This window comes from Stylophora pistillata, chromosome 2 (assembly GCF_964205215.1).
Source record: "Stylophora pistillata chromosome 2, jaStyPist1.2, whole genome shotgun sequence".
In the NCBI taxonomy this organism is placed as follows: domain Eukaryota; kingdom Metazoa; phylum Cnidaria; class Anthozoa; order Scleractinia; family Pocilloporidae; genus Stylophora; species Stylophora pistillata.
In genome coordinates this window covers 58,281,258-58,307,995 of record NC_142520.1, presented here as the reverse complement: position 1 = coordinate 58,307,995, position 26,738 = coordinate 58,281,258, and the positions used below count along the sequence as shown (strand labels likewise).

Below are 26,738 nucleotides of genomic sequence, written 5' to 3'. Positions count from 1 at the left end.
CGTAATTTCCGCCTCGTTAGTTTGTGTTATGTTTCGTCGCTAAAGCATGTCGGGGCAGGAAGTCAATGTTATTCGCTTGGTTTGTCTTTCGCCACAGTCTTCTTAGCTCAAGCTCTCGTGCTGAACTGAAATCATGGTAACTTTTCAGAGAGCGAAACCAAATAGGAAAACTTCATGTTAGTGGGAAGACAGTAGTGAGTCAGAAGGTATTTCAATTCGTGAGTGATTTTCATACAAGCATGCGAGGAAGATTACTCGACTACTTTGTTACATACGACAAACTAATTTGCTTCAAAAATTCTATCGAGCGTTGCTCCCACTTTAGAAGGCTGTCAACTCCAAAGTATCTGGAAAAGCCTCGTACATTTTGACGACACACATTTGCATTTTTTTTTATTCACAGCGACGTGGTTGTTTAAATGAAACTTCTGTCACGGTGGGCGAGGTATGAAACAGGATCCATCGCTTAGGGTATTGTTAATCCCGTTTAAGAAAATACTACATCAAGAAGAGAGTTGGCAGGCAGTAGACCCTTAACATAGGGGATAGTCTAGTAGGGTGCCATGAGTCTCGTAACAGGATTCAGGAATGGCCCTGAAGAACAACTTTGTTTGCCCAACTGCGTTGAATTCATCTTAAGCGGTGACTGTATTTCATGCCTATTTCTGTTCCAACGACAAAACAGCTATCCACCACGATGGGAGACGAACTGATCTCAAGCAACAAGATAGCGAGTCTCAAATTGAATATATAAAAGCAGGCAAATCGCGCAGCGTGTTAATGGTTAGATTTGATCTTCAGCAAATTGGCATTTTACGTGCTGAAAACATTATTTAAAGCGACGTCTGTACATCATTTATAATTTTCTGCATCATTGAACACAATTGTACCAAAAGGGATCGAGGGTCGTCAATAACATAATTCACTTATTCGTAAAGATATCAATGCTCTGGGAAAGAAAACCATCTAGCCAGTATACTTATATTCTAGAGAAGAAAGGTAGGAGTCGTTTGAAATATCTTTATGGGGATTCTTTCAGCTTAACAATCGATTTCAACTGATTCAGGATAATAAATGACGATTTGGCATTATGTAATGGTTCGACTCTAACTCATAGAAACTCATGTCTTTCCGCATGTCGAGTTTACTGATCATCTAATTAGCTGATACGATAAATAGCTCTCTTTAATTTTGCCCAGAAATTTTAAAATGATTATCCCTTTTGTGTAAAAGTTGTCTACTGTACGTTTGGCGAGTTAATTTCCCTATTTATCCCTACACCTTTGCATTAGATTGAAGTTCTCACCAAGGGATTACGTTCGAAACGTCAGCTTTGTTTTTAGACTCTTGTATGACGTTGTCCAACTTTCATCTTAACTCGGTTGATAAAACCAAATGTTCCTATGCATATCCTTAACAGTCTGGATATTCAATAACCTTGTGTTAAATTGCAGAATGGAAAGGGCTTGTGTCTTTGCAGTTACCATTCTTACCACATTGAACACTATGATGGCTTGTTGCGGTGAGTAGAAAAAGTGTACTTTCTTTATTCTTGCATAGCTCTGTCCCGCTTTTAAACTTGCAAGTTCTTCAAAAATGAAAAGCATTCAAAGATTGTTCGTTATTTTGTGTCGTTCTAGTAAGAAACAATTCGACCAATGAACTGCGTACTTTCGGGGTTTTTCGCTCTGTTATCTTATCCTGCTAAAACAATTGATGTCTTTCCATTTCTGTTTGTTGGTTTTCTTTTTTCCATAACCAGAGAGTAACTTTACTCAAGTGGATTCTAATTCAAGGTTGGTACGCTTGACATTTCACACGTGCGGATCCTAGATATCTATTCAGATTTATAAAGTCAATTTATAGATATACTCTTTCATTTTACTATTTTCTTTCTTTTACCCTGATTTCTTTTGTTACAGCTGCGTGCAGGCATTTCCTCAAGTTAACGTTTCCGTGAGAGCAGCTTACTGTATATTTTACAAGTATAATGGCCAATTATGCAAAAACATAATTACAAGTCAGTACGTTTATGGTGACCGATCCACGCTGTATTTAAGTGAACTGGAAACTGGGAACTCGAACAGTTTTCTCAAATTGATTGAAATCACGCCGGAGTGCAAGCTCCCATTAAGAGACTTGTTCTGTCACTATCATTTCCCACAGTGCGATGAATCACTGGGGCGCCCTAAAAAACGTCGGATTTGTCGCAGCTCATGCGAATATTTGGACCAAGTCGTTTGTAAAAGAGAAATAGCTTTAATCAGAGATGCGCCGGCTATAGTAATTGACAAGGACATGATAAATTGCTCAAGCTCTAAGTTTGTTGATGCAAATGGTGGCGATGCTCCTGAGTGCTATCAATGGCACCATCTTCCTGGTAGGTGTAACACCGTCATTAAAAAATCCATTATTTCAAGAAGTTACCCTCATTATCTGGTCATGTCCTTTTAAGAGTTATTGAACTCTTCGGCTTAAACAGGATCATTGCGCTGCCGGAGTGCATGGAGCAGGATATATTGTTCTACTTGGTGCCCATCCCCTTCCAGGTGTATAACTTGATACCAGCGATTTGTTAAGGAAATTTAACGAAACGAAGAGAGAGAGGAGGGTAATAGATTACCGGCCATAGACAAGTATCCCATCCTTGTGTAGTAAAAATACTTAATGTTACGAAAAATAGGAACACTCTGGCAGTATTTGAGCGAGTTGGCTTGTGTGAATACAGAAAAAGACTTACCAAAATACACACACACAAACAGCCATATACACAATGAAACACCAGGAAATAACTGTAATGTTTTGGTTTATCATATCGATCAGACAATGTTATACTTTTAGTTCACTTTTCTAACTTCTGCTGCTCTCACTTTTCTCCATTTCCCGTAGGTGACGACACTGAGAGTACAGGTCTGTTATTAATGTTCTGAATTGTAATTTTTAAGATCTTTATTCGAATGCTGCCTAATGAGACCATGGTGCTTTGTACAAAAATATTGTGACTCAATAATATAAGTAGGCATGAATTTCAATTTATACACGAAGCGATAACAGAAAATTAACAGGAATTTTGTTCAAGCTTCTCCTCACCCTATTCAAAATCAGTCCATGGACTAATGCCACGTTTTTTTCTCAGATTGTTACCACGGTGTGGGAGTTGGTTACCGAGGCGACGTAAACATAACTCAGTCTGGCCGTCCATGTCAGTCTTGGAGATCCCAGTGTCCTCATCGTCACTTGCGGATTCCTAAAGATGTTGCTGATTCAAAAAATGACTCAAACATGTGTCGTAACCCGGACAGCAGTGCTCCGGATGGACCCTGGTGTTACACCACTGACCCAAATGTTCGATGGGAATATTGCAACGTATCTCGATGTACGCCCAGAGGTAAATCCCATCATTAGGAGGACTTATTTAAGAGCTAAAGGGCATGAGTGATAGAAGACTGAATCTATGACGATTGAATGATCTTGCTGGTTGTGTAGCGATCGAACCTAAAGCGATACAACGACTTACTTGCTAAGGATGCGACACCAAGACGGGGATATATTTTACGGACAGAAACACTTGAATCAAATTAATTTATTCGACTGAAGACTGATTCGAGGTTATATCGTAAACTGAAACAAATACAAGCAAAAAAAACTAAGCTAATCTTATGCATCCGCGACTAACATATAACATTACAATCATTCCATTACGATGAGATTCTAAATTTGGGTAAAACTGAACTTGAACAAACAAGGTAAATAAAGGATTCGATTCTAACATGGTACAGCAATATAAGGGAAACCAGAAGTGAATAGGACGAGACAATTTGTGCATTGTAAGTGTCCCGATGTATAATAGGGCCTGAACTGGTGTAATTAAATCACAAGATAGACAATACTCTAAGTCTAGAAGAGCCAATCGAGGCTATCTAGCACGCTAAGCTTCAAAACAACGTGAGAAATATACCAAAACTAGGGCAGGCAAGGCGAAACGTAAACTCGAGACACGTGGCAGACTTACAAACGAAGAGCGATATATAAAATCGTTTTGTTCGAGAAAACTAGAGAAATTGATGAGTAGGTTAAAGGTTTGGAGAAGGTTAAAAACTTACACAACAGTCCCGCTTGTTAGTTCTTGACCGAAGACAACTCCAAAATAGAGGCAAGTTATGCTACTAAAACTTGACTTGTAACTTGCCTAACCGAAAAGCAACTGACTAGCTGCGTTTTGTCGGGGCTATATGAAAGCACGTTTTTAACCGAGATCAATGAACTATTATAACTTCATATTTGCGGTTAACATAAACGAATCAAGATAAGCCTACGTACAATGTCCAAGAGGAGGCATGCTATCCGCTACAGGTTGAGACCCACCAAGATAAAGGACCTACGAGAATAATTGAATAATTGAAATGTTTTAACAACATATTTTATACCATTATTATTCAGATACTGATGCTTTGATGCATGGGTAGACAGATCTTTGCCAAAGATTTCATTATTAGATCAAGAGCACCCTTGTACAAATCAATTGCCTCTGGGATATTGTAATATAGAATTAAAAAAAAGGCAGACGAATTCTTGTATGGAGACAGAGAGCATTTACTGGTTGCTTTGATGCGACATGATCTCAGCACTGTTGCATTCTACTTAGTGCTCCAGATCAAACCAAAGGAACACGCTCGTCTTTATTGTGAACCAAAATAAAATAAATGCTGTTTTTGTTCTTTTAGTTCCAGAAGAGGCTCCCACTTTCCTTAAAGGCCGTCCTCTCAATTCAACTGCGATTTTAATATCTTGGAATAACGTACCTCCTTCTCGTCATAAAGAAAAACTGTTGGGTTACCGGGTTCGATATCGGAGCCTCGATTCCGAGCTCTATACAGAAGTAAATGCTACGAGCAACTTAACTCAGAATGTTATTACAAGGCTCCGTCCAAACACAGCATACGAGATCATGGTCAATGGATTCAATGGAATTGGCCACGGGCGACCTAGCACGGTTCTTGTGTTAAAAACCCTGTCTTTTGGTCAGTAAGTTATATACCGCTTTCAAAGTTAACTGACCATGGACAATTGAGAGCCTCTTTAGATATCCTGAAGGTTTTTTTATTTTCTTTTTTTCAACAACTTCATTGGGTTTGACTTCTAAAAAATAAAAAATAAATAAAAATAAAAACCCACACAACAGGAGCACTTAGTACAATATTACAAAGCCCCAAAAGGGGGGTGCGAACGGGACGCGAGGTCCCCTATATTAAAAAGTAAATTTATAAATTAATAAAGGGATAAAAAGGACAGTTTTGTAAAAGAAGAGGAAATACAATAGTTAGCGATGGCAGGGGCAGGTTCTGATTAAGGTCCAGGTACAAGTGTAACCTGCATCAAAAGAGGTCCGAAGTAAGTACATAAGAAATGTCAGTAATTCGTGATGAATAGATATCACAAGATGTCAGGAATGAGGGTGAATGCCGGTGAACATAACGGCGAGAAACTCATGTTTGGTTTCTCTTTCCGCATAATTGAAACACTGTACTGAGCTTCTAATTTTTGAAAACCGTTACACGGTACGCCTTTAGAATCTAGGACCAATAACTTTTAATTTAAATTTTAGTTCGTCATAGTTTGCGCTACTTTTTCATCCCCAGCCATTTGTGTTTCTTTTCTCTTGCTATCACCTCCTTGTCTATTTTGGTCCATTGTCATTCTTCAGGTGAAGATATATTTGAGGCGGACTTCCAGCTGAGGATAGAATCTGACTTTACCAGCGATCTACTGAACAATAGAAGTAAAAGGTTTTCGGAAATGGCTGAAGTCATTAGAATCTCAGTAAGTAACATAATAGTTTAGATTTACACGCAATCAGTGTAAGGCTAAGAAGTTGTTTTTAAATGTCCACCTGCCTTGAGTAGGAATAAAGCTTTTTTCTTCTTTTAGATAAGACACCACTTCAATAAATCTACTACGTTGAAGATATATGACGTCATAACTATGCAGTTCAGGTAAAATAAGATCAAATCACAACCCTGGCCTGGGCTGTACGAAAAGCAAGGAAGTGCTCATGTAAAACCTTGTCAAAATTGGCCATCTTTTGTTTTTTTTTTAAACACGCTTACTTTCAAATGAAGCCAAGTAAATAAGATTTCAAATGAAAAGTAAATTTGTTCGCACCCAAAGTCTTAACGCGGAAGCTTTTAGCTCCTTGCAGTTTGCCAGCTCTCATGATCAACATTGATTGCTCATCGTTCATGAATTATTCTTAAGTTTTACGTTGTTTTTCTTTTTAGAAATGGCAGCGTAAGGGCAGACATTAAAGTCCTTGCAACGATAAATACAAACAGAACGGACAAAGATGATGCACTGAATCATTTGATAGAAGGGGTGCGTTCGTCATTTGGAGATCGGCTTAAAGTTACTTCCATACTTGTCCAGGGTATGTAAAGCTTTGGAAATACTTTTAAGAAATGTTCTATTCTCAGATCATGCATGCTCCTAGAAAATGAATGACTTGACATATTGTGGGTAATGTACTTCTAAAGCTGCTGATTTTTATTCATGTATTGTTGATACTTCCTCCTTTACTAGCAACACCGAGGCCTCCTAAAAGTTTCTCCGTTAATGATGCACAGACAACATACTTTATTTTGAGATGGGAGGAGCCAGAGTATGGCAGCTTATACCAGATAAACAACTACACTGTAGAGCAAAAGACATCAAGACTGAAGAACTTTACCCAAGTTTGGACAATTCCTTATCCTCAAAACAGAATGATTATAGAGAACCTAGATCCCTCCACAGAATACATCTTTAGATTATCAAGTAACAATATGTATGGAAGGTCAGAGGGTGTACTGTTAACACAAAAGACTCTGCCAGGTAATGATAATACCCAGAGTGGGTTTCTCCCCAAGTTAATCTTTACAGGAAGTTTAGGAGGTGGCGTGGCCGAGTGGTTAGGGTGCTGGACTTGTAATCCGGTGTCCCGCGTTCAAGTCCTCCAGCCTGCCACTCACTGGATTTGTTCTCGGCTACCCATAGTTCAACTTCTTGGCTGCGCTCTGTAAATAGCCCACTGGTCTGCTTCCCGCCTGTGTAATTTTTAAGCACTTAGTTAGTCCACATATTGGCTGAAAAGCCCCCAAGGAGGAGCTTCAATTTACGTATTTATTTATTTACGTATTTAACTTCCAAAGCGAAATTATTAGAAACTCTACGAAGTTAATTAAAAGGAAAAGGAATCGTCATTAATTATAACTGATATCAACCAATGTTACGACAAAGCGCGATTATAGTGTTTGATACTTGTACTCGATAGTATTAAGTAATCTGGCTCTGATCATCTTTGTTCTTAGTGTAAGGGTAATCTAAATGGTTCAAACGTGAAAACAAAAGTATTCAGAGAACAAGTTGTCTGCTGCTTGCAAGGGAAAGGTTGAGGCTTCATATTATTTGCTTACGAAAACAATTTGCTTTTTTTCCCAACTTACAGACAGATTCATCAGAGATTTGATGTTGGTTATTATCTTGCCCTTGTTCATAGCTGCTGCATTTATATTGGCTGTTTGCTTAAAGTTTCAGCCAATATGTAAATCAAAACAGAAGAAAGAAGAGGTATTGTTTGCATTGCTTAATTAAGTCATCTAGTGGCCTAATGCTTTAAGGGTAATTCGCGTTTGCATTGATCTTGAAGATTGAGCTCTCTAAGGAAGTTGGAGACTGGGCCGAAATTCCTAGGTCAGATGTTACTCTCCAAGACAAGCTGGGGGAAGGTGCGTTTGGGGAAGTTTACAAAGGCTTAGTGCGCGTGGGTGGAAAAGAGAGAGCATGCGCAGTAAAAAAACTTAAAGGTAAACATTTTTTATGAAGCTTGAATGGTTGACTGACGTACTTACTAAGTTAAGTGAATCATTTACTTACAAAGTTTATCGATTGATGATGATTTTTTGATCGAAAGAAATTGTATTAGATGCGCTTAAAGTGTTTGATACAAATTTTTTAAATAGATTCGCTGTCCCTTGGATATCAGTAAAGCTTAGAATATTTCTTTATAGCAAATGCTGCAGAGACGGAGAGACGAGACCTATTGAACGAGCTTGCAGTCATGGTCACAGTTGGTGAACATCCTAATGTCTTAAGTCTCATTGGAGCTTGTACCAGGACTGGTAAATTCTATTTGATATCTACAGTGCAGTTTCCTTTCCAGTTTCGTCCTTCTATGTAGTAGTAAGATCTAAGTTATGTAACACAAACAGTTTAACTCTTGACCGCAATTTTTGCCTCACAACTTTAATATCTAGCCATTTTTGCAACTTCCAGAGTCAGTCTTGGTGATTATTCGTTTGGCCCCAAATGGCTGTTTGTTAGATCAACTGAAGAGGAACAGAGAAAATCCATATTACGATGTTTCGAAAAAACAAATAAACTTCACGCCCCAGGACAAAGTGGAGGTTGCAAGAGATGTAGCACGTGGAATGCTACACCTCGCCAGCAAAAAGGTAAGAGATACAGTAACAAATTCAGAGAAATATTTGCTTTCTAGAGAACTATTTAATTTTATTTCGCTGCTCTTTCTTAGTGTGTTCATCGTGACCTTGCAGCAAGAAACGTGCTTCTTGACGAGGAGAATGTTGCCATGGTTTCCGACTTTGGCCTGTCACGTGATGTGTACGAAAGTGGAGAATACGAAAGTACAACCGGGGTATGGCCAGTAGTATGTGGTTAAAAAAAGAGAGTCGAATAGTCTCAAGCTGCAACTACAAATTAAAATGATGGTTTTTCGTACGTATTATTTCTCCTCACTAATATTCAAACGAAAGTGTTTTTTTTCTGATACCTTGTTTTAAAACTTTTCTTCCAAAAGGGAATGTTACCAGTTCGTTGGATGGCTCTGGAGTCTTTGGAGGATTACACCTACAACACGAAGACAGACGTGTAAGTTAAATTTAAAGGAAAGTATGACGAACATATAGTCAAAACTGCCATTAGCTAATGGGGTCCTGATGATCAATTTGTTTTATGGTTCAATTGTTTTATGGTTCAATTGAAACTAACCAGAAAATGCATCTCTCGTCATGATAACGAAAAAATCTGCGAACAGGTCGGCTACTCTAAACATGTGTACTTTTATAATGTTAAAATATAGCTGAGATACTATATCAAATACATGGCTACCTTATTAGATCGAGATGTATAAATATTGGTGAAGCTATGGTGATGTTGCAATTTAGAATTAAATTCCGTAAGAAGTAAATGTTCGTTTTTACGGTAAAATGACCATATAGGGCTGTTTTGTTACAGATGGTCCTTTGGAGTTTTATTATGGGAGATTGAATCTGGAGGTAAATAGTTTAAGCCTTGAGAAATTTAAGCCATCATCATCATATTGGTCATCATCATTATCATTTTTGGTATCTGTGCTTTCTCAAACGTATCTTGGTTTTGCATTGTCCCACTTTTGACAGTGGCTCGAATTTAGTGCCAGAAACCAGTCGGTCAGTCAATAAACACATTAAGCAATTATTGGATAAGATTAACCATGATATCATTAATAATCAATGCCGAAGTCTGAGCGATCTGCCGAAGCCGAAGGCCGAGTCGGATAACACAGACACAAGGTTTGATAATTCATGATGGCATGGGAACACCAAATTCAATAATTATTTAATTATTCATTTCTAAATTTCATGCTAAAGAAAACCCTTCTCTCCGAGTTTGTAAAAATTTGAGAACACTGCACGGACTAGGGGCTTGAAAACTAGGCATCATGATGATAACTCAATATTTGCTGCAGATATTGGGTTATCATATCAACTGTTCACACTATTGTTTATTGATTGTGTGCTCTCGACCTAGTAGAGTTTTCATCCAAGTCTACTGTGTTATAGTTATCATTAGATGTGTTACTGAGAAAAGCTTCTGTTTAAACCAGTTACAAAAACTGAATTCTTTATCTTTTCTATCGAGGTAAAATGCCGTATTCTGGCCTTGGTGGAATGGAAATAATCGAATTTCTGAAAGCAGGACAAATATTAGCTAAGCCGGATGGATGCCCGGATGAAATGTAAATAATCACGAATAGAATAAGACACCGCTCTGTTACAATGGTTCAACGCTGAGGTATGACTAAACTTAATTGTTTTTCCTTACACAGCTACGATATCATGAAGTCATGCTGGAGTTTGGATCCTACAAAGCGTCCATCATTTTCTGAGCTGCTGGAATCTCTCGGGGAAGAAAGAAAGACCAAAGGCGTAAGAACTTTGTTGTCACCAAAACTAAGTTTATGATCGTCTCTAGCTCCTTACATAAAAATGGAATTTGCTCGGAAAAGAGCAAAAGGAAATAGAAGAGCTCTTTGTTGGCTCATATACTCAAAAACGTTTGTTTCGTTAATTTGTCTCGTTGGTACTGAAGATGTCTCAACTTTATTGCGGCTGGACGATGGTAACTATGTGGAGTAAGTTACTAAGATGGTCCACTGAGGTATTGTTATTTGTGAGTTTTGCTTATTTGCAACTAAATGAAAGAAAAGAACTTCGTTTGTGGGAGAAAACTCTAGCTAAATCACCATTAAAGTCAAGATTAAAAACATCACATCATGATACTCAATAAAAGATGATGGAAATACTGAAAAAAATTGACGCAACGGAAAGAGAAATTTTCAATAGAAATTTAGCATTCATAAACACCAGAGCTGAGTACCGTACGCGTTCATTAAGCAAAAGGAAAAAATGAGGAATATGCTCCTTACCTTTTAATTATCTAATGCATAAGCTTTTAACGCTTGTTTTATATTTTTTACTTATAGGATTTCGTGGAAGATAAGGACTGTCTTGAACCGGAGTTCAAGGGACGTACAAATTTCTCAATAGACCAGAGTAATGACTTAGATGGAGAAACTGTCATGTAGCTTAAAGAGCTTTTGTATCATTGTTAGCCCATCCATCTCTCAACGTAGGAGGTAATAACAATGATCCCTAAAGAAAATTCCGACCTACGCGAGCTATCAAACTGGCGACCTATAACTTTGTTAAATGTAGACTATAAAATTGCATCAAAAGCCATTGCATTGAGAATAGAAAAATTTCTTTCCGTACGTAATTAACAGCAATCAGACGGGCTTCATGAAAGACAGGTTCATTGGGCAAAATACTAGATTAATTAATGATATAATGGAACAAACGGAACAACAAGACATCCCCGGTATACTTCTTTTATTGGACTTTAGGAAAGCCTTTGATACAATAGAATGGAACTTCATCCAGCAAACTCTGAATCTTTTCAACTTTGGACCCTTCTTAGAACAGTGGATTAAAACGCTCTATACAAATTCCGAAAGTGCAGTCTCACATAATGGATTCACAACAGATTTTTTTAAAGTATCAAGGAGAGTTAGACAAGGATGCCCTCTCTCCCCGTATCAATTTATTTAGGGGGTGGAAATATTGGCTTTTAAGATAAGGAAAGATAACAAAGTGGAGGGGATTAAACTATTCCAGACCGAGCACATGGTTATTCAATTCGTAGATGACACCACGCTATTTCTAAGAAACTTAAATTCGGTACAAAACTCGATAACACTGGTTGATCAATTCGGAAGTTTCTCTAGTCTTTCGCTAAATGTGGTGAAGACAAAAGCTATATGGTTAGGTGCCTGGAGATTTAACAACTTCAAGCCTTTTGTACTAAAGTGGTCAGCTGATCCAGTAAGAACTCTGGGAACTTTTATCTCTTACAATGAGAAAAAGCAATAAGAAAAACATAGACCGGAAAATTGAAAACATGAAAACAAAATTGGACATTTGGAGGGTCCGTGGCCTGTCCTTACTTGGTAAATGCCTCTTTGTGAAATTTTTGGGTATAACTCATCTGAAATACACGGCCTCGATGCTCACAATTCCTAGTACCTATATTCCCGCGATTAAGAGTGCTGACTTCAATTTTATCTGGAATAACAAACGAGACAAAATGAAAAGGGATGTGATGTACCACGATTATTCCAGAGCTGGTTTACGTGCTCCGAACATCGAAATCCTCTTTAAGTCTTTAAATTTAGCATGGATCTCTATACTTTGACAGTCGATCCACACTCGCCTGAGACTTGAAAATCAATCCCGAATCACTTATTTGAAAAGTTTGGCGGTCTCAGCTTTCTCCTTCACTGTAATTATGACAATAAGCTCTTAGCGATTTCCGGCCTTCCACTCTTTTACAGGCAAATCCTGATGAACTTTCTTGAACTAAAGACCCTATACAGACCCAACTATTTGTCAGACCTGCTTTTGTTTAACTACAAAGACATTATGAAGTCGATGGTCCACTCAAATTGGTCAGAAAAGCCGTCTTATCGATGAAAAATTCTTATCATTTCAAACATTCCAACGAAAATCTAACATCAAATGTAAATTTTTTAATTATCTTCAAGTTCTATCAGCAATATCAAAATATCTACTTGAGAAGGCGAGAGCCGGACCTCCCATCGACATGCGTAACTTCTTAGGTAGCGCTTCCAACTATCTGACTTCATTGTCATAGATTCAACGAAAATGAATTGCAAAGATTACTACTAGCTCTACGTTATTGCGACCAAAATTGAACCCCCTGGTCAAAAGAAATGGCAAAAAGATCTTGGAAACTGGAAAATTGTAATTGGAACCTAGCCCTCACTCAGATAAGCATTTCATGCAAAGAAAATAAACTTAGAGAATTTAACAACAAATTACTCCATAGAATAATAGTCACCAGGAAAGAGCTATATGCCTATGCATTTAAAACAGACAGTAAACGTCTTTCTTGCAATGAATCCGGCTCCATTATGCATTCCTTTGTGGAATATAAAGAGGCCAAGTCCTTCTTTGATAAAGTTATTTCCTGGTTTAACAAAACAAAAAATTCGAAATATTCACCAACAGCTGCCGAGAAACTTTTTGGAATGTTGCATAATGGAAATGACAAAAAAAAACTTAAATTCAACTATACTGTTTGCCAAACAATTCTTATATTGTCAAAAACTAAGTTCGAAAAGGTGCGACTTACATGAAATTATTTAGAAATTACTCCTTAAAATTCGCGTTCAAATTTACTATAATTTGTACAGTATCATTAGTGAATGCTTCTTTCGCCTTAAACAAATAGTGTAAATAGCATCAATTAAATAGTGTGAACAGAGTAAATAATATCCGATAACAATGTTTCATAAGAAATGTGACTAATCAATTTTTTAAGTAATTGTAAGTACAAAAAACAAACTTATGAACGTAAGTACATATATCTTATTAGACGTTTTGTTGTGTAGTATCGCTGAGTATTTTTATGAGTTGTGCCGTATTTTTACGAGCCCGTAGGGCGAGACAAAACATAAATAACGAGTAAAAATACTCAGCGATACTACACAACAAAACGTCTAATAAGTTATTTATTATCCAACACGCCAAAACGTGTTATTTCAGTGCGGGCGAATTTCGCGGATATTTATTTACAGGGAGTCCGTGACAGAAGTATGCGAAGCGGAATGGAATTGGCGCGTTGTTGTGTTGCTGTTTCTATTATCTTCATTAAATGAAGAAATTTTCTGGTCGTCAAACTGTTTTTCTTCGTTCGATTCATTTAATGGACCTGGATCTATATTTGCCAGCCATTCTGACTTTTTGTCGTCGGAAATATGATTCAAATTGTCCGCCACTTTTTTTTTTCCTAACTACAATCCAATTCTTCGCTTGCGCGATGCGAGAAAACCTGTTTAACGGGTACTACAATAGACGAGTACAAATACCGCGTGATATTTGTACTCGTCTATGGCGTTATTTGTACTCGTCTAGGAGTAGTTGGATAATAAAATGAATTATTTCTTTTTTTGTGTGTATGTGTATCAAGCAAATATCATGTAAGTAATGGAAATTCTCCCGTTGGTAGTGTAAATGCAAGTAACCATTCCTTTTGCAAATAGTGTATCTTAAGTGCGTTTCTCTTTGTAGTATTTTTTTGTGAGTAGTATCATTAATATTTGTAACAGGTGTGTGTTGAATAAAGTTCATTAAAATAAAGAAATTAATTGTTAGCCCAAAGGTATTTAATACCTTTAGACTAACACTTAAATTCATTTGAGTCATTTTTCACTGCGCGCCTTAGTTTTTTTCAGCGGAAAGCCGCTCACGTTCGCACAAATAAACTTTTTCACGTTACGCGTTTGTATGTGATCTAAAGAAACCTTCGCAGTTCATCATTAGTAGCAGCAATGATTGCATACATACCAAGAGCATAGCCAGGGTGGGTCCTGGGGTGCCCGTGATCCCCCCCTTGGTAGGCCTTCTTTAGAGTAAACAACCTACAATATTCAGGTGGTGAAAACGCCAGGACAATATCTTGGCCGTAAAAGCCATTGTTGAAAAGCCCACTTAAAAAAAAAATTTTTGTAAGTATTTTCGTCAACGGCTCTTGTATTTAGTTAATATGGGCCTTCATGCTGCGATAATACGACTGAGCCCGCTGATATACACGTGGGAGAGCAGCGATGTAAATGGTGAGTAGCCGCTGTGACCCCCCCCTTTGAAAAATCCTGGATACGCCCCTGCATACCCTGATGTAGCTGCGTGAAACAGGCCATGTTTTTACAGTTCATGGAGCCCTTTATCAAGTGAAGACGTCAATTAACAAATGGTAAACATCACAGCATACACAATTGAGTTATGGATACTCGCAGGAGGTTGCTAACCATGAAAAAAGCGTGAGAGTCGCGTGAGGCGATAGCCGGGAGCGACCCTATTTTCTTGAGTGCTTAGCAAACCTTTCAAGTGCATCCATAACTCAACAGTGTATGTTCTGGTGTTTACCATTTGTTTTATAACAAAACATTCATACATTGAAGCAAAAGAGTTCCCTTTAATTTGACAAATCTTACGCGGCCAGAAAAAATAAGTGCGCAAAAAGTAGTCCTTGCAGTTGCTCACGGCAGCGTACACCCATAGGCAAAGACAGAGCTGAATAACGTTAAAGGTATGCAGTCAACAACGCGGGCTCAAGCGTACGAGGTTTAAGATTTAGCGAAATTTGCGAAGATAATTAGTAGCTGGCATTTAAAATCGAGGCATTTTGTTGTCGTTGAAGGTATTTTCCTATTTCCAAAGCTTTTAAGGTAAAAATTAATTTTCCAAGATATCTATGTGTACAAAATTTTCGAAAGTTGTTCTACAAACGAAAAGCGGCGAGGCAAACAACGCCTCGAAGCAACAGAATAGAAGATAAACCATGCAAACGACTCAAAATCCGTGTTTCCGCGCCAAAACCTAGCGCATGGCGCCTACGTTATTCAGCTCTGTCAAGGCCAAATGGAGGACACTGGTTTGACCAATGAGAGCGCGCACCTTTCTTTGGTTATGTTATAATTGATATTGCACTTGTTTGTTCACTTATTGTCATTCAGTTCGATCTTTTTCTTTTTCCCTCATCTCTCTTTACTGGCAACAATATATTTCGTGTCCCTTTTACACATTAATTTCTACATTTGAGACCCGCAGCCAAGGTGCTTTTCATTGTGAGATGATTAACAGAGGATACTCGAGGTCTAGCTGTTAGGTAGTTCACTTCGAATGCTTCGTGAAATTGTTAGAGATAGCGTTTAAAAATAATGCTAAGGCCAGTTGTTCCGTCAGCCCAGACGTTCTCACCGAAAGGATATAGCGTGTACGTACGACTGAATGGGACACAGAGACTCAGTCAGTCATCATAATCAGATGAAAAGCCATTAAGATTTATTAAGCAGAGACTGAATAACAGTTCTTGATCCGACTCCTAGTGGCGCCGTTTGCCCGAGTTGCTAAGGGTAGTTAACGCCAACCGTCCGGCACAGTGACTTTACCAGAGACGCAAGAGGCTAAACTTCATCAGTATAATTTCATTTTTAAATCATTTACACTATAATGAGAACCAGAGAGCTATAAGTCACATTTAGCTTCTTATTTTGAAGAGCTATAAAAATGTAGCTGGTAATAGCTGATGTCAACGCACAGAATTAACTTAAGACAAAAGTTCAACGGTTAAACTCAAAGCAAGAACTACAATTGTGATTTACACCCATCTTGGCATTTTGAATATCCTTTACTTGCTTGGGATTCAAGCTCGTGCACTGAAAAGGCCTTAGCATCAAACCTAAAGAGTGACAAGAACCGAATGGTAGAGTAAAGTAATGAATGGCCTGAACCCTGAGAGATCACTTGGACCCAAATATATATAGTACCCACTGGGAAAAAAGTACTGCGTGAAGCCAGTAATTCGCATAAACATAAAAAGCTAAACAGGTCAACAATCATAAAAAAGCAACTTTAATCGAATCTGGGATACATGAAACCGTAATTAGATGAACTGCATCTCCTATTGTGCAAACCGCCACCCAGTTAGCCCAATGGATAGTGCGCTGGACTGTTGTGCGGGAGGTCGAGGGTTCGAGCCCCGGTCGGACCAACACTCAAGGTCTTAAAATAATTGAGAAGAATTTGCTACCTTTCTATAACATCAAGAAATGGTTAGATATTCTAGTCTTCTCGGATAGGGACGAATAAATGGAGGTCACGTCTCCTGCAGGGCTGGGGGTAGGAGACGTTAATTTCCCACTCACGAGATTACTGTGTGATGGATGTCTTCCCCTTGGGTGGGATGGGTGGGTTTACTGGGCCCGCAGTAATTGGCGCAAGCTGTTGCGGTGTCCCTGCTGGTTGGCGAAGCTAATAAACTAAACTAAACTAAACATAAACTTCTTATTTCTTTACTCTTTTTCTACTTACCCTTGACGTCTATTATTTTGAATGTTTCTTTTTTCTTTGATGTCAATTTTCTTCATTGCAGAAACATGTGAAAGTATCATGCAATAATTCCTTTGACGCCCTTTACTGACAATTAAAGAAACATCTCTTACGACTTTCAAGGTGATTTAACTAACGTTTTTACTCGGTACACAACACACAGTGTACTAGGTCAACCTGTAAATGAACCATTCTCTTTAGTTTTCGCCATATAAGTACCGTTGTTCAGCTAAACAACTTGAAGTAAAAGATAGGTCATCTTCGATGCAACCCAGATCTGATAGTATTTTCAAAAACTACTCAACCCTTTTCATAGTCATGGCCGCTCGCATCCCTCGGGGAGTCCTTCAGGAAAATTTAATGAAACAAACATTATCGAGCAACAGGCCGTGATGCCTTGACGAAGGAGATTTTTGATATTTGTTAAAATTTGTCTTTTATCTATTTCCTTACAGTCTCTGGCTAAAAAATTTAATTTGATAAGGCAAGGAGTGCAGGGGACCATTAACCATTAAATTTGGCTGGCTGTCAAAGACTTACGTCTTCAAGACGTAAGTCTTAGTTACTCCTCGAGCGATTCCTAAAGCTCAGAAAAGGCATGCATATGACTCCACGATATGGTAACTGTGAGATGAAAACGATTTAGTTTAGTCAACTTTAGAGTTGTACTCTAGGTAGATCGCTGGTGAAGTAAGATTGTATCATCAGCTGGAAGTCCACCTCAAATATGTCTTGACCTGAAGAATAACAATAGGCCAAAATAGACGTGGAGGTGATAAAAAGAGAATAGAAACGCAAATGACTGGGGATGAAAAAAATAGCGCAAACTATAAAAGTGATTGGTTCTAGATTCTAAAAACGTAACGTGTAACGGCTTTAGAAATTAAAAGCTCAGTACAATTCAATTATGCGGGAAGAGAAACCAAACTTGAGTTTCTCCCCGATATGTTCAGCGGCATTCACCCTCATTCTTGACATCTTGTGATATCTATTCATAACGAATCACTAACATCCGGGACATCTAAAAAGGCTCTCAACTGTCCATGGTCAGTTTACCTGCTAGGTCGCCCATGACCAATTTCATTGAATCCCTTGACCGTAATCTGGTATGCTGTGTTTGGAAGGAGCTTTGTAATAACATTCTGAGTTAAGTTACTCGTAGCATTTACTTCTTAATAGAGCTCGGAAACGAGGCCCCGATATCGAATCCCGTAACCCAACAGTTTTTCTTTGGGACGAGAAGGAGGTACGTTATTCCAAGATATCAAAATCGCATTTGAATTGAGAGGACGACCTTTAATGAAATTGGGTGCCTCTTCTGGAACTAAAAGAGCAGAAACGGCATCTATTTTATTTTGGCTCACAATGAAGAAGAATGTGTTTCTTTGACGGTTTGATCTGGAGCACTATGTGGAATCCAACAGTGCTAAGATCATGTTACATCAAAGCAACCAATAAATGCTCTCTGTCCCTAGACAAGAATTTGTCAGCCGATTTTTTCAATTCTATATTACAATATGATCCCAGAGACAATTGATTTGTACAAGGGTGCTCTTGATCTAATAATGAAATATATGGCAAAGATCTGTCTACCCAGGGATCAAAGCATCGGTATCTGAATAATAAAGGTATAAAATATGTTGTTAAAACATTTCAATTATTCAATTATTCTTGTAGGTCCTTTACCTTAGTGGGTCTCAACCAGCAAGATTATTGAATTGTCATAGATTCAGTCTTCTATCACTCATGCCCTTTAGCTCTTCAATAAGTCCTCCTAATGATGGGATTTACCTCTTGGCGTACATTGAGATACGTTGCAATATTCCCATCGAACATTTGGGCCAGTGGTGTAACACCAGGGTCCATCCGGGGCACTGCTGTCCGGGTTACGACACATGTTTGAGTCACTTTTTGAATCAGCAACATCTTTAGGAATCCGCCAGTGACGATAAGGACATTGGGATTTCCAAGACTGACATGGACGGCCAGACTAAGTTATGTTAACGTCGCCACGGTAACCAACTCCCACACCATGGTAACAACCTGAGAAAAAACGTATTTTCATTATAAATCGCTGTTAAGAAGTGAAAGTACTTGGAAAGTAACGAGAGTGGCATTAGTCCACAATTAATCCACACAGTTAAGAGAGTTGACACTCTCTTAACTGGCAACACAACAATCGTGCCGCGGAGAAGGAGGAAGAAATGCCCGATGACGAATTTTCTGAGGCATAAAGACGATGGAGATGAGGAAGATTAAAAACACCAAAAAGGAATCATCTGTTAAGCTATTTGAGACAACATAGTCTATTTGACTCGGAAGGAGTCAGAGTATGGCAGCTTACACCAGATAAACAGCAACTCTATAAAGCAAAAGATATGAAGAACGAAGAACTTCACCATAGTTTGGACAAATCCTTACCAAAAAAACAGAATGACTACAGAGAACTCAGATCCCTCCACAGAATACACAATCATATTATCAAGCAACAACATGTATAAAAGATCAGAGGGTGTACTGTTGACACGGTTCTCAAAACTAAAATGTTACATGCTAACGCCGAAGTCGTCAAGAAACGGATATTCAAGACCTTTAACCGAGATGATTTTCAGACAGATCTCAGTCGAGTTCCTTTTCATGCTGCATACGTTTTTGATGATAGAGACGATGTTTACTGGTGCTGGGAGACGTTATACAACCAGGTGTTAGATGACCATGCACCAATGCGATCTTTCAAACGACGATCTTCAGCAGAATCGAGGTTTATCACTCCTGAAATTCGGAAAGTAATGGTGGAACGAAAACGGCTTAAGAAAAAATTTAATAGATCACGTAATAAGTGTGATTGGGAGAGCTACCGTCTAGTGCGCAACAAAGTAGTTAGCATGAGGAGAAAATCTATACGTAGACATTTTGAGAAGCTGTGTTCAGAAAAATATGCAGATCAAAAGAAGTTTTGGGGTGCCATCAAGCCTTATGTTAATTCCCGAAAGAATGTAGACAATAGCGGAATAAGATTAAAGGAGGGTGACAAAATCATCAGGAATCCTCAAGAGGTGACCGAGACATTAAATAATTTCTTCACAAGCTGTACTAAAAGTACCAAAGAACAAAATCAAAATGGCTATCCAGCAGATTTATCGCACATATCAAATAACTTAATAAGCAAGCCGAATGTGTCGCTAAGCAACACTAATCCAACAGAAGTTTACGAAGTAATGAGGAAACTTGCTCCAAACAAGGCTTCTGGATGTGATGGGATCCCTCCACTAGCAGTTAAAGAATCGATGGATGTTTTATGCTTCCCTCTTAGTACACTGATTAATCATGTTCTAACTTCAACTAAGATACCACAACAGTGGAAACTTGGCGAGGTCACTCCAATTCTCAAAAAAGACTGCAGCCTATTAAAAACTAACTATCGGCCGATAACGATTCTGCCAGCTTTATCGAAGGTTTTCGAAAAAATTGTTCATTGCCGAATAAGCCCGTATTTTGAAGAAATTTATCACAAATATGTGTTTGCTTATAGGAAATATCACGGCTGCGACTCAGCACTTCTTAGTCTAACCGAACAATGGAAAAAAGAAATTGATAACAACAAATTGATCGGTCTGGTCTCTATGGACTTGTCCAAGGCCTTTGACACCTTACCTCATGAACTGATTGTTTTGAAATTAAAAGAATATGGAGCAGATGAAGCAACAACCACCCTGATAAAAGATTATTTATCAAATCGATTCCAAAGAGTGAGACTAGGGAATACACTTTCCAATTGGCAACCTATTTGCAATGGTGTACCACAGGGATCCATCCTCGGCCCTTTACTATTTAACATCTTCATGAACGATCTTTCATATGTCATCGAGAAGTGCACTCTGTCCACTTACACTGATGACACTCAAATCTTTTACGCCGACAATCAACTCTCCAAAATTGAAGAAACAATCAACAACGATCTTTTTAGTGCTGATATATGGTTCGCACGTAATGGTATGAAGAGGAACGGTTCAAAATACCAGGCAATGGTGTTGGGAAAACACAAAGGAACTGATGAACCAGTGTTTAAGTGTGAGGAGTCACCACTTCCCATATCCAACACAATGGAACTTCTTGGCGTGACAATCGATGATAAATTGAATTTTGAAAAGCACATTGCTAAAATATGTAGAAAAGTCAGTCAACAGGTGGCTGTGTTAAAAAGGATGCAGAAAATGTTGTCTTTTGAGACTAGAAGGGATCTTTACAAAGGCTTCATTTTACCACACTTTAATTACTGCTCCGAAACGTGGCACTTCTGTAATAAGAAGTCAGCTGACAAGTTAGAGTTGGTGAACAAACGTGCGCTCCGTTTTGTTTTTAGAGATAAGTCCTCCCCTTATGAGGAACTTTGTAAGCGTATCGGTCTCTCAATTCTTCGTGAACAGCGATTAGCGAAAATTTTGTCCACTGTCTTTAAGATATTAACTAGTGATGCAGGACCAAAAAGCCATCGTGATCTTATAACAGTTAGGTGCTCCACTTATAATCTTAGGGGCACCACAATACTGGACCTCCCAAAAGTAAAATCAACAACTTTTGGGTTAAGATCATGGAGATATGCTGCATCGAAACTATGGAACGCTTTACCGGACGAGTCTCGAAAGATACAGACACTTACTAGTTTTAAAAATTACTTAAAAACATTAGATCTCACGGGACTCTAGCGCGGTGAGGATCTATCTTTAATTATATTTCAACTCGGTGACTACATTATTAAATTCTTATATTTTAATATTAGCCTGTTTTTAATGATTACATTTTACATTTTATATATTCTAGTTCTTAATTCTTAATTCATTTAAATTTATATACCTTCACAAGGCTTTATAATTTCCTTTTTTCTTTTTATTTCGTGGCGTACCTGTAAACTAGCTTTTAGCTAAGCGTTCTGACCACGTTAAATAAATTGATTGATTGATTGATTGATGGACACAAAAGATTCTGCTAGGTAATAATAATACCTAGAGTAGGTTTCTCCCTAAATGACCGGCACCAAGTCGATCTTTATATGTACAGGTAACCTACCAAAACGAAATTATTAGAAAACTTACGATGTAAGTTAAAAGGGAAAGCAATTGCCAACGATAGCAACTGATATGAACCAACGTTACGTCAAAGCGCGATTATAGTGTTTGATACTTTCGTTCGATAATATTATGTAATTTCGCTTCGATTATCTTTGTTCTTCAAGTAAGGGTAGTCTAAAAAGTTCAAACGTTACATCTGGCCAGCAAAAAAGTACGAGATACAACATGTTCAGAGAAATATTTGCTTTCTGGAGAATTATTTGATTTCTATTTTCCTTTTTTTCTTAGCGTTCATCGTGACCTTGCAGCGAGAAAGGTGCTTCTTGGCGAGAAAATTGTTGTCGAAGTTTCATGTGACTTATACCAAAAACGTGAATACGAAACTACATCTGGGGTATTGCCATTATTCTTGTTGAAAAAAAAGGGAAAGTATTTGAATCGACAAACTGTTCTTTATCTTTTATTTCATGGAAAACATACTGCAATCTATAGCTCCGGCTATATCATTTTACAAATATTCTTGGTTCATTGAAGTGATATGGTATACGTAAACCACTAGAAGGAACACTATACCCCTAGTTCCCAAGGCCTTTTCCTTTAGTTTGGGCTGGGGATTTCATTCATTTACGCGTTTGTATGTGATCCAAAGAAATCATAGCGGTCCCCCATTAGTAGCAGCAATTTTTGCATTCATACTCTGATATAGCTGCGTGAAACGGGCATGTTTTTCACAGTTGGTGAAGTCCTTTATCAAGTGACGACATCAATCAACAGTTCAAATGATAAACATCACAGCGTACATTATTGAGTTATGGATGCAAGCGGGAGGTTACTAGGTACAGAAGAAGCGTAGGAGCCACGCGAGGCGATATCCGAGAGGGACTATATCTGGGTTTCAAGCTCATGTACTTAAAGCCCTACAGTACCGAATAGCAAAGTAAAATAGTGAATGGCCTGAATTCTGAGAGATAACCTTTACTCAAATAGTACCGTAATGATTCGATTTAGCGCCCTCCTTCCAATAAGCGCCCCCTTCCGAATAAGCGCCCCCCTTCGAATATGTTTTTGTTAATAAGCGCCCGTATTCCAATAAGCGCCCCGATTCTAATAAGCGCCCCTTGTTCTAATATTACAGCGCCTTCAGAATACGTATCACAGGTGGTTCATCTTCTTTTAATAGCCGACATACCGTACGTAATAATGCATTACAAAAACAGAGGTCTTCGTCTGAGCTTTTCAACTGTTATGTCCATGTGAGCACATAATTCCTTCAAACGAATAATCTCTTCTTCAAATTTTGTGGCGATTGCTCTGCTGGTTGTTCTCGCTAGGAAAGCTCCGGAGACAACAAGTCCGTTTTCCAGTCTTCTTGATCCATTCACTTTGACCTGTACTTTGTTCTCATAGCGGGCTTTGAGAAATGTGAATATAAGGAAGGAAAGTTCCATGAAATTTTTTATCAACTTAAAGGTAAGTCCCAACTGCGTATTCATCGTGTTCTTTAACTTCTTTACGGTCATCATTCCTACATGCCAGAGACTCTCCCATGATTGGAGACCACGCCGCTTTTTAAACATGATGACCTCGTATAACAGACGAAAATTCCACTTCATAAACAAACATCGAATTCCAAATCAAGTGATAGTCAGAACGAGCCATAATCGTATATATTTACCACTGGTAACCACCTAGAGAAAATTACTGCTTAAAAAAGAGTGATTTACATGGACAGACAGGGCTAAGCTACCTCAAAACGAAATGAACTATTTTCAGTTTGAATGACTTTTAAGGGGCTACAGCCAAGTGTATTAAGAACCATAATGCAGTAGCTCTAACCGACTCTGGCATACTACAAACCATAATCAAATGAACTGTATCTCTTGTTGTACTGTGTTAAAAATAAAAAGGTAGGTGGAGTTTGTCTCTTGCAGTCCGAGTTGATAGGTCATCATCTCTACACTGTGGCTATAATTTGTTGTTACGTCTTTACTGTCTGCATTGTCTACATTCTAAATAACTTTTACTTTGAAAATGTTTTCTTTTTTACGATCATTCATTGCAAAAAGATGTCCTTTCTTTAATCTGGACTTTCAAGGTGATTTAATTAGTGTTCTAGCTGCTTCTAACACGAACGAGGTCCTGTTCTATCGCTCAAGTGCAAGTAAGCACAACACACCAACAACTAATTAAGTAAACATACAAGATAAACATTCTTATAAATGACTCCACCTAAGTATTATTGTCCCCATAATTAACTTGCAATAAAAATTAGGTCATCTTTGATTCCCTCTAGATCTGATCTGATCTTTATTTTCAAAAACCACTCAGCTTTTTTCAAAGTCATGGTCGCTCTTATCCTCCAGGAAGTCCTTAAAGAAAAATTTATGAAACAAACATTATTGAGCATATGAGGCATTAAGATGTTTTTCAAGTTTGGTCCAAATTTGGTTTCCACATCTATTTTTGTTCGATCTCTCGCTATTTTAAAAATTAAATTTTATAAGGCAAGGAGAACAGGGTATCATTAACTATTTGGTGGCTATCAAATACCTACATCTTTCGTTTTCAGTTCTTCCTCGAGTGATTGCAAAAGTTCGGAAAATGATGGACGCTTTGTAGGATCCAAACTCCAGCATGACCTCATAATATCGTAGCTGTGAAAGGAAAACCGATTCAGTTTAGTCACACCCCAGAGTTGAACCATTTTTAGAGAACCTTGCTCTCAGTACATTCAAGATCATTTACATTTCAGTTGGGCATCCATCCGGCTTTGATAATATTTGTCCTGTTTTCAGAAATTCGATTATTTCCATTCCGCCAAGACCAGAATACGGCATTTTACCTTGATAGGAAAGATAAAGAATTCAGTCTTTGTTAATGGTTTAGTTAACAGCTAGTCTTAGAAAAACCGTGCGTCTGATGATAGATTTTTACTGACGTACCGAATCACTTTAAACTTCTGTCCAGAGTGGGACAATGCAAAACTAAAGTACGTTTGTGATAGCATAGGCAAAAATGACAATGACGAACATGATGAAGATGACGATGATGTTTTGTATGGGTTGTTTAAATTCTCAACTTACACACATATCTTTTAAAATGAAATAGGTAAAAAGGCTTAAGGCTAAATCTGTTTACCTCCAGATTCAATCTCCCATAATAACACCCCAAAGGACCATCTGTAGCAAAAGAGCATATTAAGGTTATTTTACAATAAAAACATTTATTTGTTACCGGATTTTAAAAGCAAGTTGAAATAACACCACGACTCCAAAAACATTCCTGCACTTCGATGTAATTAGAAAAACTGAAAAACCTCGAGACCCCTCAAAGCATGATCCATAAACGACAAGCCTCAATGGCGTCATGGGAAATGTTCGCCAGTTACCTAATCAGTGACTCATTTCTCTCATTATTTACTTAAAATTTTTTTCTATGATGATCCTTTTCTTGGGAAAGCTTATATAGTTTCCATGCAATTATAATGGCCATCAAGTACATCTGACCTATAAAATCGTAGTATCACATCGTTCACTATTCAACTGTTTTTGCAATCGAGTTGATAAAAGAAATCATGCATTTAATGCTGTTGTCTAAACATATTATAATATCATAACAGTGCATATAATAAAAGTACCCGGCCTCAATTTTTAACTATTAACAGATAGCTTTACGATGTTATCTTTCCCTCACAATTTCTTACAGTTTTTCCTTACACGTCTGTCTTAGTGTTGTAGGTGTAATCCTCCAAAGACTCAAGAGCCATCCAACGAACTGGTAACATTCCCTTTTTGGAAGAGGAATTTAAAAACACCGTTTGGGTTAAGAAACTTCAGTTTAGATAATGCTGAGGAGGAATACTTCATACGAAAAATGAGAATTTTCCTGATTGCATTTTATGACGACATTGCCGGTTCAGGAGAAAAAACTGAGGTTGTAAAGGCCATAGAGGGACTTAACGCAGCCAAAGGATCTTCGTGCGCGCTAATTGTTTACACAAATTGGCAATGTTCAACAAGTCCAATGGATATGCCATCATTAGGCAAATCTGCTGTTATTTGTGACTATCTTCAAAGATTGGAGAGATAATGATCTCCGCCTTTGTTACCTGTTTAATCAAAAGCTTGTCTGAGTAAAATGTCTGAAGATAAATTTTTATTGACCGTCCAACTAGTGTCATGACACTAACTTTGACTCTCTGTCAAGACTAAGATAATGCTAAACTAAATACACAGAAGGAAAAAATGGTAACGATGATAATGAACTTAATTAAGATTGTTATGGGGAGGGGCTGTAAAATAGAGCTTTCCAGAAGTTTCAAGAATGTCTTCTTCAAAGAGGGAAGAATCTTTGCAATGTAGTTGTGATAACAGGATTTCTTACATCAAATAGAAATATTAATCTTTTTTCAACTACGTTTCCACTTTTTTACAGCATACTGGCCGTACCCCGGATGTATTTTCGTATTCACCACTTTCGTACACGTCACGTGACAAGCCAAAGTCGGAAACCATGGCAACATTCTTCTCGCCAAGAAGCACGTTTCTTGCTGCAAGGTCACGATGAACACACTATGAAAGAGGAGCAAGACAGAAATCAATAATTCCTCTCTTCAGTAAAGATTTCTCTGAATTCGTTATGCTATCTCGTACCTTTTTGTTGGCTAGGTGTAACATTCCACAGGCTACATCTCTGGCTATCTTCACTTTGTCTTGAGGAGTGAATTCTATCTGTTTATCCGTAACATTGTAATATAGATCTATTCTGTTCCTCTTTAGTTGGTCCAACAAACAGCCATTTGGGGCCAAACGAACAATCACCAATACTGACTCTAGAATTTGCGGCAATAGTTTGGAATTAATGTTGCGAGGAAAAAAGTGCGGCT

At 38.0% G+C, this 26,738-nt stretch overlaps 2 protein-coding genes and 1 pseudogene across 11 annotated transcripts in view; 1 reads left to right on the top strand and 2 right to left on the bottom strand.

Moving 5' to 3' along the window:
- Window positions 1–26,738, bottom strand: part of LOC148740617 (uncharacterized) — a 1,045,961-nt pseudogene that overhangs the window by 329,384 nt on the left and 689,839 nt on the right.
- LOC148740649 (angiopoietin-1 receptor-like) lies at window positions 60–11,495 on the top strand. 4 transcript variants are annotated; one of them, XM_088748839.1, is made up of 22 exons: window positions 61–206; window positions 404–445; window positions 1,455–1,522; window positions 1,763–1,796; window positions 1,923–2,380; window positions 2,890–2,910; window positions 3,137–3,388; window positions 4,725–5,021; window positions 5,705–5,820; window positions 5,929–5,993; window positions 6,279–6,424; window positions 6,577–6,867; window positions 7,481–7,602; window positions 7,682–7,838; window positions 8,043–8,153; window positions 8,308–8,486; window positions 8,567–8,689; window positions 8,852–8,922; window positions 9,289–9,329; window positions 9,955–10,051; window positions 10,142–10,241; window positions 10,799–11,495. In XM_088748839.1, the coding sequence occupies exons 2-22, from the start codon at window positions 420–422 to the stop codon at window positions 10,898–10,900; spliced, it is 2,877 nt and encodes a 958-aa protein (XP_088604965.1). In that variant the 5' UTR covers window positions 61–206; window positions 404–419; the 3' UTR covers window positions 10,901–11,495. The 4 variants fall into 4 exon arrangements, with proteins under 4 accessions (XP_088604966.1, XP_088604965.1, XP_088604967.1 ...); XM_088748840.1 differs by lacking the exon at window positions 404–445 and having other exon boundaries at window positions 60–206; XM_088748842.1 differs by lacking the exons at window positions 61–206; window positions 404–445 and having other exon boundaries at window positions 1,468–1,522; window positions 2,167–2,380.
- Window positions 22,993–26,738, bottom strand: part of LOC111319241 (uncharacterized) — a 15,693-nt gene continuing 11,947 nt past the window's right edge. For 3 of the 7 annotated variants that reach the window (XM_088748845.1, XM_088748843.1, XM_088748844.1), the window contains 7 exons: window positions 26,506–26,684; window positions 26,302–26,424; window positions 25,570–25,640; window positions 24,992–25,032; window positions 24,599–24,695; window positions 24,408–24,507; window positions 22,993–24,222 (listed from right to left, as the gene is read on the bottom strand). In XM_088748845.1, the coding sequence (XP_088604971.1) occupies window positions 24,178–24,222; window positions 24,408–24,507; window positions 24,599–24,695; window positions 24,992–25,032; window positions 25,570–25,640; window positions 26,302–26,424; window positions 26,506–26,684 (656 nt within the window). In that variant the 3' untranslated portion in view covers window positions 22,993–24,177. Of the gene's footprint in view, window positions 24,223–24,407; window positions 24,508–24,598; window positions 24,696–24,991; window positions 25,033–25,546; window positions 25,641–26,236; window positions 26,425–26,505; window positions 26,685–26,738 lie in introns of those variants that run through there. The other 4 variants (XR_015996681.1, XR_015996680.1, XR_015996682.1 and 1 more) reach the window with 4 other exon arrangements.